Consider the following 21,344-nt stretch of genomic DNA (forward strand, 5'->3'; position numbering starts at 1 on the left):
CTTAAGGTCCTTTTGTGCCTTAGCTAATACAGTAGCTAGGCAGGTGTTTGACTTTCTGATGTTTTAGAGTAGGCAGCTGGCTGTTGAAATAGTTTTCATTACAACATTGTTTTTTTCTTTTTTTCCTTTTCAGAAAAAGTTGCCTTTGACAACGCTGGCTCAGTGTTTGGTGGAGGGGTCAGCTATCCTGGGAGATGACACACTTCTTGGGTAGGTGACATCATGCGTGTTTTTAAGCCGAATCCAGGTAAGCCCCCGTCCCTGAGAGGGGGGCCAGAGCTTCTCAGGGATGCATTGAGGACACCTGAAGACTGGGTGGGGCTTGGGTGGGAAGGCGGAAAGGTTTGCTGGTGAGAAAAATCAAAACCCCGGGTTCCAAAGTCATATTGGCTGTGCAGGGAGGCAGCTCTCCTCGGGAGGGGAAGTTAGCATAATAAACACAAAAAATGGGTTGAAGGACAAATGAAATCCCCAGGGCTGCAGCAGAAGCAAATGGGAAACCTCTCCATGTCAGATGTCAAAAATTATAGGATTCCCAGAACAACCGGGGCTGCGTCTGAGCGCACAATAAAAACACACTAAAAATAGAATGGTCGTGAGGGAGCATCAGCAAGACACGATCAGCAGGAGAGGTGGCGAGAACTAAAAATAGTGCAGAAATAGGAAAGAACATATGAAGTAATAGATATCAATATGCATGAAAGAGCTCTGCTTAAAATGAAGTTTAAAAATTAAGTGAGGACAGCGCCTGGCTTAGCAGCACATGCACTAAAACTGGAACATGGCCCCTGAGCGTGGGTGACAGGCCAATGTGTGAAACACTCCATATTTTTAAGGAAAAAAAAAATTCCTGGTGTAACTGTGTAAGGTGACGCATTAATTAGACGTATCATGGTGCTCCTTTCACAGTATGTGCAAATATTGAATCCTCCATTGTACACCTGAAACAATTGCAATGTTATAGCCAATTACAAACCTCCATTGAAAAGTAAAGACAAGGGATCCCTGGGTGGCTCAGTCCGTGAAGCGTCTGCCTTCGGCTCAGGTCATGATCCCAGGGTCTTGGGATGGAGCCCTGCATAGGGCTCTCTGCTCGGCAGGGAGCCTGCTTCTCCCTCTGCTGCTCCCCCTGCTTGTGAATCCTCTTTCTCTCTCTGACAAATAAATAAATAAAATCTTAAAAAAAAAAAAAAGACAAAATAGTTCGTGACCCAAGAATCTAATGATATGGGGGTGGGGAATAATAGAATCAGAGAAAAGCCAAATAGAACTTTTTGAAATTCATATCATACTTACTGTCATTTAAAGCCACAAGATAAGCTCTTGGCCAGGGTGTGGAGAAAAAGGAGCCTCGTGCCCTGTTGGTGGGAACGCAAGCAGGTGCAGCCACTGTGGGAAACAGTGTGGGGGATTCCTCAGAAAGTTTAAAAATAGAATTAGCCATATGATCCAGCAATTGCAATTACTGGGTGTTTACTCAAAGAAGACAAAAACACTAATCAAAAGCATGTATGCACTCTTGTGTTTACTGCAGCATTGTTTATTTTAGCAGAGATAACAGAAGTCCCCCCCCGCAGTGTCCATTTATGGATAAGTGAATGGATAAATAAGAAGTGTGGTGCACATATGTGTCTGTGTATGTATAAGAGTAATTTATATATAATGGAAGAGTATTCAGTGTTAAAGAAGAATGGGATCTTGCCAGCTGTGACAATGGAGGGACCCAGATGTTATTATGCTAAATGCAATCAATCAGACAGAGACAAATAACGTTATGATTTCACTTATACGTGGATTCTGAAAAACAAATGAACAAATGAACAAAAAAAGCAGAAACGGGCGTATGAATACAGAGAACAAGCTGATGGTGGCCAGAGAGGAGGGGGGCAGGGGTGGATTGGGAAGATGAGGGGAAGAGGAGTAGGAGGTTCAGGATTCCAGTTATGAAACAAGTCATGAGGATGGAAGGTGCAACATAGGGAATTAAAAAAAAAAAAAAACTTGAGATAAACTGAAATTATGCACCAATGAAATAAATAATAATAAACAGATAATAAATAATAAAAGAAAAAAATAATAATAAAGAATTTGTGAGCTTGCAAACAGGTAGGAGGTTGCCACCAAGAATGAGCAGACTGATTTACAAGAGGTGGGGAGTTGGCATTCGGAAATGGACAAGCATGGATGATAAAATACAGACCTGTGTCTGGGAGCTGTTCCCCAAGAAGAAAATGAGGGTAAGGGGAGATTATGGTGGAACATTTCTTTTCTAGATTTAGAAAAACAAACCAACCAACAAACAAACATAAATCTTTAGATTAAAGAAACACAAAAAGCGTTGATTGAGGTCAACAGAAAGAAATCTATTGCACCATATTAAGACTACAGATTATTAAGAAAAAAAGATAGAGAAATTTAAAATCAAGCAGAAGAAAAGCTCATTGTGTATAAAAGAACAATTCCAGGGGCACTGGGGTGGCTCAGTCAGTTGAGCATACACCTCTTGGTTTTGGCTCAGGTTGTGATCTCAGGATCAGGAGATTGAGCCTTGCATTGGGCTTCATGCTTAACAGGGAGTCTGCTTAGAATTCTCTCTCCCTCTCCATCTGCCCCTCCTGCTTGCTCACTTACTCACTCACTCACTCAAATAAATAAATAAGTCTTTAAAAAGAAAAAGAGCAATTTAATTGATAGCAGGGTATTTATTTGTCAACTTAAAGAAATGCCAGGCAGTAATGGAGGAATCCCTTCAAGTATTGAGTGAAAATATAAGAAACCTAGATTCTCTGATGAATTAAACCATTATTCAAGAATAAAGGAAAGGATGCCTGGGTAGTTCAGTTGGTTAAGCATCTGCCTTCAGCTCAGGTCATGATCTCAGGGTCCAGGGACCGAACCCCACATTGGATCCCCATACTCTGCAGGGAACCTGCTTCTCCCTCTCTTTCTGCCTGCCACTTCCCCTGCTTATGCTCTCACTCTCTGTCAAATAAATAATAACCTTTTTTTTTAAAAAAAAAAAAAGTAAAAAGAGAATAAAGGGAAATAAAGATATGGCTGGAAAAGATTTAGGAAAAATTACTAGTTGCATATTCTCACTAAACGGACTAGTTAAGATAGTTAAGATGTGTGAAACAGGTTACATCCAGAAGGAAGGAATGAAATGCAAGTCGCTGGATAGCATAAAAAATTTTGAGTGCCTTGTTGGGGATGAAAATTCTTTCTTTCTACCTGTCTGGGGTTCTTTGAGTGGGGCCCTTCAAATTAAATTGGCAGAAATAGATCAACAGAGGAAAGCATGCACATTTTATTAAGACGTGCGGTGCATACACGTGGCAGAGCTCATCGATGAGTAACTCAAAGGCAGGTTGGAACTTGGGCTTAGGTAGCACTTTTAACAAAAGAACAATTTTGAGGGAAGCAACAGGACAAAGGAGAAGAAATTTGAGTTCCTAGGGTGGCAGATTCTGGGATGGCAGATATTTGGGGAGGCAAATGGAAAAGAAGGCTCATTAGTCAGGTTTATATGTTGGTTCCCGAGGTGCCTTCTGGCTGATAAGGCTCTGGAGTTGTGTCTGGTGGTTGACTTCTGTCCTTCCTGGTAGAGAGGGGAAGAGGACAGCTTTACAGCCCGTGTCCTGCTTTTAGGCAAACAGGTGGAGGGCTTCTTCTTGATTGCCTGCAGCTCAAAATAATCCTTAGGCTTAAGTGGCATTTTGGAGAAGGCATATTCTGCTACTCTTTGGTGTAAAGAAATATAAATAAGCATTGAATTAAAACATTACTTGGGGGAGTTTAAGGCAAAGTGAAACAGAATACTGGGAAATGATAGCATGGACCACCAGGAAGATGATCAGTGTACCAAAGTCTTTGACTGTTTGAAAGAAGGATAAATAAAGGTGTTCCATTTTTGTGTAAAGTGTGGGTGTTAGAAAAGCAAGAGGAACCACAAAAGGAATAGAATGTAGCACTTCGAAATTAGTAGAAGGATGAAAAGGGAAGTAAACAAAATAGAAAAAAGAAACACCCCAAAAGGGACTAAAAGGACAAAAAACAAGTAAAGAGAACACAAAGTAAAAGTACAAGGGAAGGGCTCTAGATCCGCAGTTGTGAAAGATGGAATCAAGTCAACGGCTCATAACATAGAGGATCACAGGGGAGGAAACATGCATGCTGTTTCCGAGATTTGCCTACAGCATAGGGACACAGAAAGGTTGGAGGTGAAGGGCTGAAGGACCCCTGGGTAAAGATTGACACACTGAGCACAAACATCTTATTTTGTTCCCTTCCCAAATCTACTACAGTGAAGGGATTTATTTTTTTCTTAAAAGACATGAACCCAGAAAGGCATGAAAAACAGGAGAGAAAACAAGATTTTGTGAGCTTTGAAAGCTGATGGTGGCCTGGTGACTTGACTGGACAGGTCTCAGAAAATGCACTCTGGAGCCAGAAGTAGGATATACAGACAACCAATGTCATTTACCTCTTGAAAGGCTTGCAGGCTCAGAGGTGGTGGCCCCAGGGATTTCTAGAGTGGTGAGTGGGTCTTTGGGGTCTGGGAGGTGATCCAAGTTATGAGTGTGTGTGTCGAGAGCTAGCTTAGTACCACTTGGGAGGCTCAAACCCAGCCCTTATCCACAGCTCTGGAAGACCCTCATCTCTTTATCCCCAGACCCAGCAGGAAAGTCTGGAGCTTTATTCCCTGAAGGGTGTAAAGCAGAGAGTCCAGATGGCAGACAGCATGGAAGGGTATCACACATTAAAGTGACTAATGCCTGCTGGATGCTGAGATCTGCATCTCTCTCTCCCATCCCTGTGGCCCCCAGGTCTTTCCTCTCTATGCCAGAAGAGCCTTCTCTGGCATATGGGACCAGCCCAATGGGGATGAACCAAAGCCATTGGAGGGGACAGTACTTGAGCAAATGGCCCAGCTCAACCGTCCCATAGACAAGCTTGCAGCCAAAGAGCTTTACTCACATACTCTGAGCTCTTAAATATAGACAGGCGTCCAAGCTCACCAAACATTTGAAGGACGTCTAAATTGAAGCCTACATACCCAAACAGTCGGGGAGGAGACTCCAGGGGAAATAGATATTGCATGGGGAAGAGAAGAGCTCTGGAAAATGCGTCACTTACTTTGTCAGTGCTAAGAGAAAATAACGTGTCTGTGAACGAAAGCCAGGATGTTTGTCAATTATATCTCAATGAAAAAAAGAAAGAACTAAAAAACCGAGGATGTCAATTAAAAAAATGCTATGGGAAAGAAATACTCTGAGGTCGAGACAAGCTCATGGAAATAAAAGGTACATTTTCAGTGACAGGTTTGGAAGATAAAGTCAAATTCAGAAAAGACAACCATGACATCAAAAATGGAAAAGTTGGAAGATTAAAGAACCAACCCAGGAAGCTATAAGCCTGAATAACTTATATTATTAAAATATAGTAATAATAATGGTAATAAAGTCATCCAGAAGAGTTTTCCAGAACTGAAGGACGTGAGTTCCTATATTGAAAGGGTCCATTGAGCTCCTGATACAACTGAGAAAAACTTGAACCTGTGCCCGGGCTCACCACTAGTGAAGACTAGTGAAAGGTACAGAGATTCTACAAACTTCTGGAGGAAAAAAAAAATGGCCACAGTAGAAAGTCTCAGAAATCTGAATGCTTCCAGATTGCCAAACATAACAATGGAAATGAGGAGATTACTGTGGAATGCCTTCAAATTCTGAAGAAATATTATGCTTTGCTTAGAATTCTATATCCTGCCTAGCTATCAATCAGTATGAGGGTAGAGGGGAATATCATGACATGCGAGGTCTCAAAAATTGGTTTCCTGCCCACTCGCAGGCAGCTAAACCAAGGTGTGCTCTACAATGAAGTAACCAAGAAACAGGTAGACACAAGATATGGGAAATAAGATTTATCTGGCTCAGGACAGAGGGAGAGAAAAATCCCAGGAAGTGGGGAAGGAAGTGTGCAGGAAGACAGCTGCGCCAGGGATTGAAGGAAAAGTCCGTTCAGATTGACATGGGTCCCAGAGAGATGAATTCAAGATGGAACTCATTCACATCAAGTGTGGTTCAGCATCTTAGACAAAATAGTGGTGGGGGATTTGGGGTTCAGTCAGGTCTATAGAAAAACTAAACAAGCAAGCCAAAGCAAGGCCATTATTGATTCTACAGAGAGGATCAGAGAGCATGAACGTTTGGGAAAGACCAGTGATCACAGTATCTGACCCAGCCGAACTCTGAATGGCACACTGGGTCAAAATGTAGTGCAAATACCAAAGATCTACCAATACAAATAAGTGTGGAGAGGACAGATACAAAGATTGCCAAATTCTCATTTTCCAGAGTTGACAGTCCATAGCCAATGCCAATGCCAAAAAAAAAAAAAAAAAAAAGAAAAAGAAAAGAAAAAAGAAATTTAACAAGTAGCATCAGGAACATGGACGTAAGTAATAGACAAATCAGATAAAAGACACCATTTAAAAAAGAGCAAAGAGAAGCAAGCCCATGACCTGGAAACTGAAATTTGCAGCAGAAAGGAAAAAGAACTTGAATCTCCTCTACATCCACACCCATATTTTTAGGTGTATATATGTATATATAAATGTAAATGTATTTTAAGTATAGATAGATAGACGGATGGAACTCCTACAAATAAATTCCAATAAAAAGATCCTGGTACCAAAACAGTCAATGAATGCAAATAGCACATCCTACGAGAGGGATCGTGAAATGGCCCAAAACACGAAAAGGCACTCAGTCTCCCCAGAAGCCAAGAAATGCAGATTAAAACCAGGATGAGGTCATAATTGGCATCCACCAGTTTGGCAGAACTCCAACGCCTTACCAGTACCAAGGCTTGGCAGAGTGTAGAGCGTTGGGAGCTCTCATTTGTGCTGGTGAGGGCAAAGTTAGCGTTATCCCTTTGGAGAACAAGTAGCTAGTGAGGTTAAGGACGGTGCGTATCTCCTCTCCTTTGCACAGAAAAATTCTTATGTGCAAACGGACCATACACACCTATGCAATAGCCCTGGACTTGATGGGTCTGTTGATTCAGGGAAAGCTTAATAAGTGGTGGGATAGGATTCCATGCACCAGAATGATTTAATTCTGCATGTATAGGACATGTAAGACATATGTGCAAGACACATAAGCCCCAAAGATGATGCATGAACAAAGCAAGCCTGGGGCACCTGGGTGGTTCAGTGGGTTAAAGCCTCTGCTTCAGCTCAGGTCATGATCCCAGGGTCCTGGGATCAAGCCCCGCATTGGGCTCTCTGCTCAGTGGGGAGCCTGCTTCCTCCTCTCTCTCTGCCTGCCTTTTCTCCTACTTGTTATGTCTCTCTCTGTCAAATAAATAAATAAAATCTTAAAAAAAAAAAAAAAAGTCAAGCCAGAGGATAGGTTAAGTGTAAAACCATTGATAGGAACTTGTTTGGGTCAGGCTTCAGTATTCTGTATTGTATGTGAATGCTTATATATTTCATAGAAGCATAAACATAAGAACAGGAAAGATACATACTAACTTTAGAATCAGTGACCTCTTCTACTTTTATTGATTTGTAAAAACTTTCTCATGTATTTCGGTTACCCTGGTACCATGCAGAAGGAGGACTGCCTGCGTACCCCTATACCCACTTGGGGAATTAACATCTTTGAAATAACATATCTTCTCACCTAGGAATATGGCATAGCTTTCTACTTATCTACGTCTTCCATTATTTGCTTACTCCGAATCCACTTTTGTAATGGTTTTTCCATTCCAATTTTCCAACGGGGTAATTGTTCATTCTGTACAAGGTCAGTTGTCATGGCTTAGAAGAAGGAGTTCTCTTTGTAGAAGAGCCTCCTGAAATTGAGTTTTGGGGGATGAGTTGGAAGATGTTGGTCTACACAAAGATGAACTTGAAATGGATAAAAGACCTCAACGAAAGGCAGGAGTCCATCAGAATCCTAGGGGAGAACATAGGCAGTAACCTCTTCGACATCAGCCACAGCAACTTCTTTCAATATATGTCTCCAAAGGCAAAGGAAACAAAAGTGAAAATGAACTTTTGGGACTTAATCAAGATCAAAAGCTTCTACAGAGCAAAGGAAACAGTCAACAAAACAAAGAGGCAATCCATGGAATAGGAGAAGATATTCGCAAATGACACTGCAGACAAAGGGCTGATATCCAGGATCCATAAAGAACTCCTCAAACTCAACACACACAAAACAGATAATCATGTCAAAAAATGGGCAGAAGACACGAACAGACACTTCTCTCCAATGAAGACATACAAATGACTAACAGACACATGAAAAAATGTTCATCAACACTAGCCATCAGGGAGATTCAAATCAAAACCACATTGATATATCACCTTACACCAGTTAGAATAGCCAAAATTAATAGGACAGTAGACAACGTGTGTTGGAGAAGGTGTGGAGAAAGGGGAACCCTCTTCCACTGTTGGTGGGAATGCAAGATGGTGCAGCCACTTTGGAAAACAGTGTGGAGGTTCCTTAAGAAATTAAAAATAGAGCTTCCATATGACCCTGCAATTGCACTATTGGGTATTTACCCCAAAGATATAGATGTAGGGAAAAGAAGGGCCATCTGTACCCCAATGTTCATAGCAGCAATGGCCACAATCGCCAAACTGTGGGAAGAACCAAGATACCCCTCAACGGGCAAATGGATAAAGAAGATGTGGTCCATATATACTATGGAGTATTATGTCTCCATCAGAAAGGATGAATACCCAACTTTTATATGAACATGGACGGGACTGGAGGAGATTATGCTGAGTGAAATGAGTCAAGCAGAGAGAGTCAATTCTCATATAGTTTCACTTGTGGAGCATAAGGAATAACATGGAGGACATGGGGAGATGGAGAAGAGAATGGAGTTGGGGGAAATTGGAGGGGGAAATGAACCACGAGAGACTGTGGACTCTGAGAAACAATCTGAGGTTTTGTGGGGGAGGGGAGGAAGAAGGGGGGTTGGGAGAGCCTGGTGGTGGGTATTAAGGAAGGCAGGTATTGCATGGAGCCCTGGGTGTGGGGCATAAACAATGAATTCTGGAACACTGAAAAGAAATTTAAAAAATAAATAAAAATTTAAAAAATAAAAAAAAAATTATCTAGGGGGTAAAAAAGAAAGATGTTGGTCTGCTTGTGCATTGGTTGTAGCTCATTTTCCAGGGCTCAGGGGACATAGAAGCATCTGGGGCTTATGGCTGTATACATTCAGCACGTAGGAGTCTGTTGTTCCCTGTCTCTCTTGTATTTCCCTACGTGTTTCCTTTACTCTAGGCACAGGGTGGGTTCTTTGCATCCTTTAAAAAAATGCATAATTTCAGAAGTCAAACTGAGTAGAACAAGTTGGGCCGCTCAGATGCAGGTGACCTCCTGCTGACCACCTCGTGGTCCCGAGCGTGGCTTTCCCCTCCTGTTGCAGGAAGATGCTGAAACTCTGCGGAGAGGCGGAGGACAAGCTGGCTCAGGAGCTGATCCACTTCGAGCTGCAGGTGGAGAGAGACGTGATCGAGCCCCTGTTTTTGCTGGCCGAGGTAAGCCGTGCGCACGAGGCCGCCCCACTTGGGGACACTGTTCTGCAGCAGGAATTATCACTGCCCGTCCTCCCTGTCAGGATTCCCCATATAGCACCAGCTCCCTCTGCCCCTGACACTCCTCTCTGCTGGCTTCCCAGTGGGGATGGGAGCTTAGCTGGCACCAGATCTCCTTCCCCACGGGGGTCTGCACGCTTTACCCATCCTGCCCCCAACCCATCTCCTGTCTTCCAGGAAATGAACAGCAGCCCCTCCTCTGTAGGGCCGCCTACACCTTATGTATACGTGGATCCCTTCTCTTTGATTTCATCCGATTTTATTTTTTACTTTAGTTCCAGTATAGTTCATATCCTGCGTCCTGCACATTGCAGGAGCACAGTACGGTGATTCAAAAGTTCTGTATCTTACTCCATGCTCGTCATAAATGTGCCCTTCAGCCCCTATGTCTCTGGGTTCTGAAGGGTGCTGGATAACACTGTGAGGACACAGACACCTTGATGTCCGTGTGACGATCTGGCTAGCTTCAGCCAAGTGAAACTGTGTTGAGTAAGAATGGACACCATTGGGGATTTTATTTGCCTTGCGCCCCTGACTTCTTTCCAGTTGCCTTGGATTGGTCATCCAAGACCACCCCAGCCCCATCCCTTCGAACTACAGGTGCTCCGCGTCTGCACGGTTTGCTAGCCACTAGCCACCTGGGGCTGGCAAGCTCTTGAAATGTGCTTCGTGTCACCGAGGAACTACATTTCACATTTTAATTTCACCGAGGAACTACTTTTCACATTTTTAAATTTTTACTCATTCGAATTTAAAACGCTGCACCCACAGAGAGCTAGGGGCTAGCATATTGGATGGCATTGCCCTAGACCAGGCCTGGTTTCCTTCCTGGACTCCCCCCAGCACCTCCCCATCCCCTGGTGCAATTTCTATAACAGAATGGACGGGCAAATCATTAACCGAAGTGCCTCAAAGTTTTCAAGGAGAAAATCCTGCCTATAGTGCCTTGATAGAGATCAGCTCTAGACTTCTCAGGTGCCGTTCTGTGTTAGGCCATAGCCCAGCCAAGCGCATGCGTGAGAGGCCCTTTGCACCTTGGAAAGGTGGTCTGGGGTCTTGGGCAAAGCCTGAAGCAAACCTGGCCTGGGTGCCAAGACTTGCTTGTGCTAGCCAGATGTCCTTCTGGCCTGTCAGAAATGGTTCCCCTCCCTACGTTACTCACCCCTGCTCCGAAGACCGTCCTCACGATTTTCCCTCCTGTAGAAGCCACAGCCTGAGATGGTTTTGGGTTTTCAATGTACAGCCAGTTTTCCCCTTTAAATTTGCATTCTCTGCCCCTCTTTGGTGGAGCCCGGGCCCCAAATCCCACACTGGGTGTTCCGTGAAGTCATTTTTGGAAATAAAAATATAAAAAGAGCATCCATGTACAACCAACCCACTGTGGAAGAACTTGTCATAGCCGAGCAGAGCCGTGACAGGGTTTGATTTGGTATTTATTGGAGGGGGTCTTTATTTTTATAAAAATGCATCCTGATTGCATTCCCCCATCAGATCTCGGGCCTCCTGGATGAGCGCCCCTCCGCCTGCTGCTGTCTGTTGTGAATTAGGTCTCTGTGTCAGCTCTTCCTGCTTTTCTCCCCATGTGTGGCCTTTGTGTCGTGGACAGAGCCGGGATGAAGCCCATGTTTGCTGGCCGAGGTCGGGGACAAGAAGGAGGCCAGGCATAAGTGAGCAGGGGAGTGCAGAGACCCCCAGGGTCAGGATGACGGAGGGCCTGACAGGGGTCCCGCGAATAAAGAGCGGCAGTTAGCTCGGGCAAAGGAATTGAGGGTTTCCTCTGGAAATCAGGACTGGGGGCCGTCAGCCCACGTACGAACTCATGGGGAGCGTCCGTCTGACTCTGTCCTGTGGTTACAGGTGGAAATCCCGAACATTCAGAAGCAGAGGAAACACTTAGCAAAGCTGGTGCTAGACATGGATTCTTCTCGAACGAGGTATGGAAGGGCTTCTTTGCTTTCCTTTTTTGTCTCTTGGAAGGGACAGCGATTGCATCTGGGGCTTGGGGAAGGGTTTGTGGGGAGCGTCATTTGTCAAATGTGTTTCCATCCTCCAGGTTTTTCTTAATACCCCTGACATGGCAGGCACAGGAGGGGAGGGTCGTGAGTCAGAGTTATGGGGTCCCCACCCTCACAGGGTCAGTGGCCCATTGTGAGAGACAGAGGCCCGAGACAAGCCAGTGAACACGTGGTGACTTCAGGTGCCCGTAAGTCCTGTAAAGAAGGTAGCACTGTGCAGTTTTAGAAGAGAGTGGTGGAGAAAGGGAAGCTACTATATTAGGTGGGCTGAAACAGAGAAGGCTTCTTAGAGATGACACTTGATCTGCGACATAAATGGCGAGAAGGAGGCAGCCATGCAGAGATAGGGCACAGGACTGTCCATGGCAGCAGGAACAGCACGTGCAAAGGTCCTGAGGCAGGGTTGGGGAGGGATCGGGCTGCCACAGTCTGGGTATAACACCAGGGCAGTGTGACTGGGGTATGAGCCAAGGTGGGGCATACTAGGAGCTGAGATCAAAGAGGCAAGGTGGGTGAGGTGTTGTGTCTATGAAGGGGGAAAATTCTGATTCTGAGACCTGCTCACTGTTTCCTGAAGCCAGTGGTGTAGCGCTTTCCTTTTTGTAGCTACTCTGAACCTGAGACCATTATTATGGAAGCAGCATTCCAGCTGTGCTGCTCTCCTCCAGGACTGTCTCCCAGAAGCCTCCAGAAAGTACCTCTTCCATCAGGCGGGTCACCAGAGGCCCTGAGATGACATTGACTCTGACCACCGTGTGTCCCCTATGGTTCATATGCAACTTCCTAATTCTCACACGTAGGCACCGTGCCTACGTGTGCAGCTTGAAGGAAGGCAGGTTCCTGAAGATAAATACGGAAGGAAGCTTTCATTTCTACCACAAGCCCTTTGCAGGTCAATTTTAAACCTCTCCTTACCTCTTTTTAACTTTCTTGAGGAAAAGAAACAAAACCAGAAAACAGCCATCTACTTGGACTGAGAGATGTCATATAGATTCCCAAAGCAGGAGTCTGAGGTGAGATGGTGAGATCCAGGTCACCTGTTTCCAAGACCTGTGAGTTTAGTGAAGTCACTCAGCCTCCCAGAGTCACAGTTGCCCCACCTGCGCACAGGTAATGACGCCATCCGTTGGCTGATGTGAGGAGGTTGTTTTGAGTGTCCATTGAGATCGCATTTGTCACAGCGCTTCCCAGGTGCTTTGCCAAAGGAAACTGCTACAATTAACTAGTTGGGACCTGGGAATTCAACATCTGGACTGATACAGAGTGTAAGGCGGTCGCCCAAGACCAGAAATAGAACAGGTTAGAGCAGCAGAGAAACAGAGAACGTCTTTCGTTAACTTAGCGTTTCCCAAACTTCAGTCCACCTGAATAGTTTTGGACATCTGGACCTACACATCTCACAAAAAGTCGATTTGCTTCTTCAAAATGAATCTGTTTAAAAGATGTTAGAGCCCTACGGTACACTGAAGGGCGCTACCTTTTCTGTGAATGCCAGGTAGACATAGAAACGACAAGGACGAAAGCAAATCCTGTTGCTCACAGAAGGCTATGACCCTGAAGCTTGTCTCCTTCCATTAAGAAGGAAGAGGAGGAAGAACATTGTCAAGGTTTTTCCGACCCAAGACTGAGGCTCTCTCCTCAGCACTCAAGGAGGAAGACAGAGCAGGTTGCCTGGGGAGTATGGATGTGACATCACCAACTACTGTATCCTTGGACCATGTCCAGTGCCTCCCGTGACATCAGCATTCAAGGCCCACATTGGGGCAGTCACACAAGGATTAAAGACATGCTGATTGTCCCACTGTTAAGAGGATGATGGAGACCTTGCTCCTGGGTTTGTAGAGTAATTTCCTTCACCGTGGAGACCTGGCCCTTCGCTCTGAGGTCTTCCCCCCGCCTCTGTAAGGGTACCTAAATTTCCATCTAAGAGCTTCTGGTCGGAAGGCCAGATGCTAGCATTAGCGCTTGTCATTGTCACCTCTACTTAACGTGATTTTGCTCAGTCTCCTTATGAGAGGTTGAGTGGGCTACAGTCACAGTCCATCTAGTCACGTGGTGCGTTTTTAATGGTGACACCAAGTGGCATATGGATTCTGAAAACCATAGAGAAGCATCGTGCGTTTTTAATGGTGACACCAAGTGGCATATGGATTCTGAAAACCATAGAGAAGCATCGTTAGGAACCCGTCTTCCACGATTTGAGGAACTGTTCCACATTCTCAGCTCATCATCTCTTGTATGCTGGGGTTTGGTCAGGACATCTCTACCTCCCCCATCCAAATTCTTACGCTTCTAAACTTCAGCCAAGACCCTTGACAACCTTTGTCTTTTCGGAAGCCAACCCACCCAACTTCCTGCCTTTTCCCCAAACCTTCACTCTTCAGCCAACATGAGGACCGCGTCCCAAGAGACAGTAGTGAGAGTAAGACCAGATGCTATGCCATTGAATAGCAAGGAACACCAGCTGCTCTCCTGGATCAGAGGGTCCTTCCTGCCCTCCCCTCCACCCCACCCTGCTTCCCACCATGGTCAGTGTGTAGGTTCCATTCTTTGCAGGATCACCAAAACTTTCGTTAGTCCCTTTTTGTTGTTCCCAAGTTACACTCTGAAGAACTGCACGGTGTATTCCAGATGGAGACACGCTGTTGATCTGTGTGCCCGGATCCTTGAGTTGTACAAGAACTTGGGTGGATACTGTCAAACCCAACTCCTTTATCCAATGTGTAATTGGGTCTGAATCCAAGGTGTGTCTTTGCCTCAATTCCAGTAGATCTGGCTTGTCTGTTTGGAAAGCCAATCATGCAAGCCTTACCATCCTCAGAGAAGACCAGAGTTTAGAAGTTGAGTAGAAGGAGGTAGATAAGGAGGCTGGAGGAAAAATTCAAGGAAGCTTTAAAGCTTTATGCTGAGTTAAAGATTGTGAATTGAATTGAATCGAATTGAATGATATACAAATGTCTTTTCTGGAATAGATTTGGTTTAGCAGTGGTTGCAGAAGGAGCTCCGTTTCCTCCCAAAGTCTGCCTCGATTTTTCTGAGCGTGTATCTCAAGATCAGCCCTTCTGGATCCAGGACACTTTATGCTCCTGCTGAGCAGCTGTGGACTAAATTTCATCCGCCCTCCCCAAATTCACGTGTTGAAGTGCTAACCCACTCGTGTGACTCTATTTGGAGATAGGGCCTTTCAAAAGTAATTAAGGTTAAGTCCCGTCCTAAGGGTAGGGCCTTAATCTAGTTGGGTTGGGGGCCTTCTAAGAAGAGGAAGGGAGAGATTTCTTTCTCTTTGCACACTCACTCAGGGGAAAGGCCACGTGAGCACAAGTGAGGAGGCAGCAAGAGAGCCTCCACCAGACCCAAACCCTGCCAGAAGCTCAGTCTGGGGCTTCCAGCCTCCAGAACTACCAGCTAGCTCATTTCTGTTGCTTAAACCACACAGTCTGTGGTATATTGTCAATATATTGGTATATATTGTCTGCAGTCTGTGCAGATTAAGACACCTGCCTTCGGGATACCTGGGTGGCTCAGTCAATAAGTGTCTGCCTTCAGCTCAGGTCATGATCCCGGGGTCCTGGGATCGAGCCCTGCATCGGGCTTCCTGCTTGGCGGGGAGCCTGCTTCTCCCTCTGCCACTCCCTCTGCTTGTGTTCCCTCCCTCTGCTGTGTCTCTCTGTCAAATAAATAAATAAAATCCTAAAAAAAAAAAAAAAAGACATCTGCTTTCTTTGGAAGCAGGTGAACTAAGATAAATAAGATAGGAGAGTTGGGGGATGGAGACCAGGCAGCTCATGGAATTAAAGAAGTAGCTCATTAGGAGAGATTTAAGTGCATGGTGTCGCCAGCTTCAAAGCTGTTCCTCACCTCCTACCTCTCCTACATACAGGCATCTTAGAGCCAGTCTTCACGGTCCCTTGGGCTTCTGTCTCCCCAGCATGAGACCTGTTTCCTTTGTTCCAGTTCTCAAAGTACAGAGGAGAGAGGCCATTTGTCTAGACTTTGCTTAGATGCCACTTCCTAGGCCTGTCAGTTGGTCACGGTGATGAAGGATGGGCGTGGGCTTGGCTTGCATCAGCGACCCCCGCCTGGGTCACTCACGGGGAGGGTCATGCAAAACTGGCAGCTTCTCGGGGCGCCTGGATGGCTCCATCGGTTAAGCGTCTGACTCTTGGTTTCAGCTCAGGTCCTGATCTCATGGGTCGTGAGATCAAGCCCTGCATCAGGCTCTGCGCTCAGTGGGAGTCTGTTTTGCTTGGATAGTCTTACAGTTTCTCCCTCTGCTCCTTCCCCTGTTCTCTCACTTTCTCTCTTTCTCTCCCAAATAAATAAATAAATCTTTAAAAATTAAAATTTTAAAAAGCCACTCTGGCAGCTCTCTTTGGCCCATATATCAGAGCAGGAGTAGGGCAGTGCCTCACTAACCGGAGGACGCCAATGACAGAGGGAAGCAGACAGGACAGATGAAATAATAAATGTCCGTCTAAAGGAACATTCCTGTTTGCCTTCCAAAAATTCTTCTCAACTTCCCATTGCCCTGAACTCCTCTTGCCTTTGCCCTCTTGACCAGTTTCCTGATCCCTAAAATTCCATACCTTTATTTCTGGCCCTTTTCTCTCCTCTAGGCTTCATTAAAGCTGGTTTTCTGTTTCCACGTCCCCCCCACCCCCAGACCCTATAGCAGCAGCGGCATCTTTCCCAGCGAATAATGGTGTCATACCAGAGCAGAACTTTCTTTTTGTTTTATTTAAATTCAATTAATTAACATCTAGTGTACTATTAGTTTCAGGGGTAGAGTTCAGGGATTCACCAGACGCATATAACACCCAGTGCTTATTACATCATGTGCCCTCCTTAATGCCCAGAACTTTCTGCTCCGCAGATTTGAAAGCTCAGACTTTTTGGTCGAGCGAGAATCCCTGTTTCTTCTCTTGCCGGAGCAGGAAAGTGCTTGAGTTTATTGACAGAATGGATGTCTGACAAGGCCACTGTATCTTGAAATTCATGATTAGTGTCTCTTTCCCTAGCAGATTACTATCCATACACATTTTCCCGTGTTTTCCGTGCTGTTTTATTGTTTGATCTCCACTATCTGATTCCGCATCTTCTCACTATTTTATAATCTCAAAATTGGTTACTTCTCTCTTGCAAATAAGTTTCCCCATAAAGGGAGGGGAAGGATCTGTGTTTTTAAGCTACCAAAGTATTATCTAAGAGGTCAAATTTGGGGGCGGGGGGAAATAGAGGGAAAAAGGAAAGAAAATAAAGGTAACTTGGGAAAATGTCTTCATGTTAATAGATACATATTAAGGATAGTTTGGGTTTAAAGGATTAAGAATAATTGGGATATTAAAGGGATTAAGGACAATTGGGTTTAAAAAAAATCAAATCCAGATCTTCGAAGCCATAAAAAAATATCAGTGTCTGTGGTCACTATATTTTTTTCCCACACGTATATTGGTTAGTTGTTTTTTCTTCAGATGGCATGAGCCACATGATAGTTTTAGCTTTTTTTTATTTTTATTTTTATTTTTTTTAGTAGGTTCCACACCCAGCAAGGGGCTTGAACTCACGACCCTGAGATTCTAAGATCAAGAGCCGTGTGCTGCACCCACTAAGCCAGCCAGGCGCCCCTGAGCTTAATCTCATAATCTGCCATATTCGTGATCAGCGGTCTCCATTATAGCCATGGCGTCTCCTACTTTATTTGACCAAAAATCCCCACAACACCTTAATACTTCGAAGTGACTAAACCCTGGGAAGTTTATTAAATAGATCATGTCTGTTGGGCAAACTAAAAGAACCACCCAGGAAGTTTTACCAATCTGTATCTGTTAGTTCAGATTTTCCAACAACTTTGAATAGAATATTTCCTTTGCACTGAGGAATGGTTCGCAAGATGTGCATGTCCCTCTCTGGACCTTCCACCCAGCTTGACATCCTAAAGACCTTTTAAGTCATTTTCCCATCAATGCATTTTTTTTTAAAGATTTTATTTATGTTTTTGACAAAGAGAGATCACAAGTAAACGGAAAGGCAGGCAGAGAGAGAGACAGAGGGAAGCAGGCTCCCTGCTGAGCAGAGAGCCCGACATGGGACTCGATCCCAGGACCCTGAGATCACGACCCGAGCCGAAGACAGTGACTTAACCCACTGAGCCATCCAGGCGCCCCCGTTAATGCATTTTTTAAACAAGATTTCATTTATTTCTTTGTTTAAAGCGAGTGCAAGCAGGGGCAGCGGGAGAGGGAGACTCTCAAACAGACTCCCGGGCGAGCACAGAGCCAGACCTGGGGCTCCATCTCAGGACCCTGAGATCATGACCTGAGCCGAGATCAAGAATTGGCAGCTTAATTTCTCTCTGTCAAATAAATAAATAAATAAAATCTTAAAAAAAAAAAAAAAGAATTGGCAGCTTAACCAACCGAACCACCCAGGCACCTGCCCCATGCCTACCCCCGTGAATGCATTTTTTAAGTAACACAGACTCCTTTAGTTTGTTCTTTTATGTTAATAGCAAAGAGGACTTTCATTTCCCTTTCCTGTGTCGGAGTCTTATACTCTTCTGTTTGTCCCACGGAAACAAACTCAGAGAAAGAAGAAATCATGTAGAGAAACCACCTAGGGATTCTTGACTCTCAAAATGAGGGTTGCGTTGCACATTGTGCCTCTGAGATGGATGGTCTAAGAGCCAGACAAGGCCTATGGGGCCATCGGGTTCGGTCTGTATGCCACTGGCCTGCATGGTCTGTTGCCCAGTTGCATCAGGGGGGTTCATGTGATGGTTTCCAGCCTCTCTTGTCAGCGGAGGCGGGCCAGCCCCCACCAGCATCCCCTTCCCCTCACTGTCCCTCCAGCCTTCCCCGAGAGACCGCAGTCCATGTGGGCTGTGCTTCGTCATCCTGCTGTTTTCCTTAGGGCGGTGGAATGGTTGTGCATCTCGTGGCCCAGTTACAAGTAGGAAAATAAAGGGAGGACTAGTTTTTAAGATCCTGACTCCCCTGACTTCATGCTCTTACTCCCTGGCCCCTATAAGCCACTGAGTTCACAGACTCCTGGGCAGCAGGAACCTACAGCTCGTCCCGCTGCAGCTCCCGCTGCCTTGCGTCAGCAGAACCGTCGTCCTTCGGGGCCTGCTCTTGGTCATTCCCTGATAATGCCAGGGCCAACAGAAACATCTGTACTTCGCCACGAAACCTTTCCAAGCCACATCCTCCAACAGCTGCTGCTCTCCACGCAAAGGACAGACGTCGAAGGAAATACAAATGCGATAGCCGAACGTTGACTGGAAGCTTTTTTGTGCTGACCTGTGGAGATGTTGGCTTTCAGAGTCATTTCGATTCTCCTCTGCTTCTCCTCTCCCCTGGCACCCGTGACTGGCTGCAGCCAAATCGGCGAGTGTTCCCAGACTCAGAGCCCACGGGGCAGGCTGGGAGCTTCCAGGGAACACACAGACTGGGCCTTGGACAGAGCACCGGTGATGGCCACTGGGCCTCCGTGTTCGGGAGAAACATTTCAGGGGACATGATGCCAAACTGGCCCATGGCTCCCCGCGCTGCTCCGTGTCCGGCCACAGCTGCCCCCTTCCTCCTGGGTAGTGTTTGCAACCTGCTCTCTTCTCCATGCCCCCACGGACTTCCCAGGGCTCTCCACCTGTCTCACCCCTCTCCTCTTTTTCTCCTGTTTTCCATCAGGTGGCAGCAGACTTCCAAGTCTTCAGGTCTGTCCAGCGGCTTACAGCCTGCGGGTGCCAAAGCTGATGCCCTCAGGGAAGAGATGGAGGAAGCTGCCAACAGAGTGGAGATTTGCAGGGTACCCCCTCTTCTCCCCCCGCTGTCTTTGCACCTCTCTATCGGGACAGATGGGGGAACCCCCACCCCATTCCACGCTTAAAACCTAAGCGTGAGCTCTGGTTGAGCAGAATGTCTCCGAGCTTGCCTGCTGGTATCTCCAGAGCCCGGGGTGAGCCCTAAGAGTTGAGGCTTTGAGGCAGCCTTGGGTGGGGGAGGGGGGGACAGCGGTGGATTAGCAACAGCGTTCCCGCATGGCGGGCACGGAGGACGTGGCCGTGGTGTCTCTGTGAAGCTTTTGTAAGGCACCTTCATCCCACGGAATGGGCTCTCGGCTGGATGGAACAGCTGAGAATTTAGACAGTAGACCAACCTTGACTCGCTGTCGATATCAAATTGTTTCTCTTTATGTTCACCTTGTAATATTTCCTGAGTCACTCGACCCATCTCCTGCCTCCTGGGACATTGTCAGCTGTGAAGCTGAAATGCTGACCAAGGAGATAGTCAGGGAAAAGACGAGTTCCCGCTTGTTCAGGGAGGAATGTCTCCTTCTAAGCTATCCATGCCTCTGCCCTTGGGAATGTCAGAAGCCCTTTGTTACGTCTGCTCAGACGTTTCCCGTCTTCGCCACAAACGTTGTGTGGGCATAACTCGCAGGGCACACCGCTCGTGATACTCTGTGTAAGAACATCTGTATTCCGCGCAGGTATGTCTGTTGTGGTTCGATCCACGGAGCAAGAGTATCTCATGTTTCTGGAAGCATGCTGTGTACCCACCTGTTGTCTTAATCTCATACGTTCTTGGTTTTTTGTTTTTTTAAGATTTTATTTTATTTATTTGAGAGAAAGTGACCATGTGAGCGGGGGAGAGAGAGAGGGAGACGCAGACTCCCTGCTGAGGAAGGAGCCCAGTGTGGGACTCGATCCCAGGACTCCGGGATCATGACCCAAGCCAAACGCAAATGCTTAACCAACTGAGCCCCCCTAGGAGCCCCTAATCTGATAATGGTTTTATAACAAGCGTTGCCACTTTGCATGAAGACATCTCTGTTCTTTGTGGCTTTTTCTAGTCTTGTCTGCTGGTCTTTTATAACCACACTGCACAGGGGGCTTCAACCTGGTGTTTGGATCACGTTCAGGGTCAGATAGGATCGCTCTCTGGAATTAGGAACCGTGACAGGTCGGTAAAGAATCCACGATCTCTCCGCCGACACTACCATGGACTCAAGCAAAGACTCCAAAATACTCCCCCAGGTCCCAAGGGTCATTGGGAGCTGAGCCAATTTGTCATTTGAACAGCTGTGTGAAGGGCAAACAGCCAGCTGGTGGGGTTTGTGAAGTCTAACTCTCGTGCTGCTCTCACTCTGACTCTGTGCTATGTCTACGCATCATACCTCGGACTCGCATTCTTGAGTGAAGAGTCCCATTTCTTACACAATGATGCTGTGAAACAGACAAGAGACAGTGGCATCGGGGGGATGCTGGACACGAGTCTCCAAGTTCAATACCTTCATTGTCCTGTAGCTCTTTCCATGTGCTTTTCTTACCAAAAAACATGTTCGGTTCCCTTTCAGAGATTAAAAAAGTCATACATTTTGCCATCACCTGTGAAAAAGCATGAAAATATATCAAGAAGAAGCACCAGTAATTGTCCCCCACCCCATTCCTGCCCAGCAACCCATCTGTTTCCAGAGGATGGCCAGTTCCCCCTTTTCACCAGTATTTATTCAGAATTGTCGGGAACAGTGGCTCTCTGTTATGTGCCGTCTTATCTCTATGTTTCTGTGATTTTAATTTCCCTATTAGTAATGCTCAGTGGATCTTTGTGTCTATCGGATTTCCTGCAGATATGCATAGACATTCCCAGGTTGGCAAATTGCCCGTTTGTATGGGCAATTGGACCAACATTTCTGTTTTTCTTAAATAT

At 45.8% G+C, this 21,344-nt stretch overlaps 1 protein-coding gene across 4 annotated transcripts in view; it reads left to right on the forward strand.

The window, feature by feature from the left end:
• ARHGAP44 (Rho GTPase activating protein 44) overlaps nt 1-21,344 on the forward strand; it is a 165,815-nt gene that overhangs the window by 100,771 nt on the left and 43,700 nt on the right. For all 4 annotated transcript variants that reach the window (XM_045083405.1, XM_045083406.1, XM_045083408.1 and 1 more), the window contains exons 4-7: nt 134-210; nt 9,454-9,565; nt 11,480-11,556; nt 19,323-19,440. In XM_045083405.1, coding sequence (XP_044939340.1) covers nt 134-210; nt 9,454-9,565; nt 11,480-11,556; nt 19,323-19,440 — 384 coding nt within the window. The remainder of the gene's footprint in view (nt 1-133; nt 211-9,453; nt 9,566-11,479; nt 11,557-19,322; nt 19,441-21,344) is intronic.

This window comes from Mustela putorius, unplaced genomic scaffold, assembly GCF_011764305.1.
Source record: "Mustela putorius furo isolate JIRA1106 unplaced genomic scaffold, ASM1176430v1.1 tig00000695_pilon_pilon_pilon, whole genome shotgun sequence".
NCBI classification, from domain to species: Eukaryota; Metazoa; Chordata; class Mammalia; order Carnivora; family Mustelidae; genus Mustela; species Mustela putorius.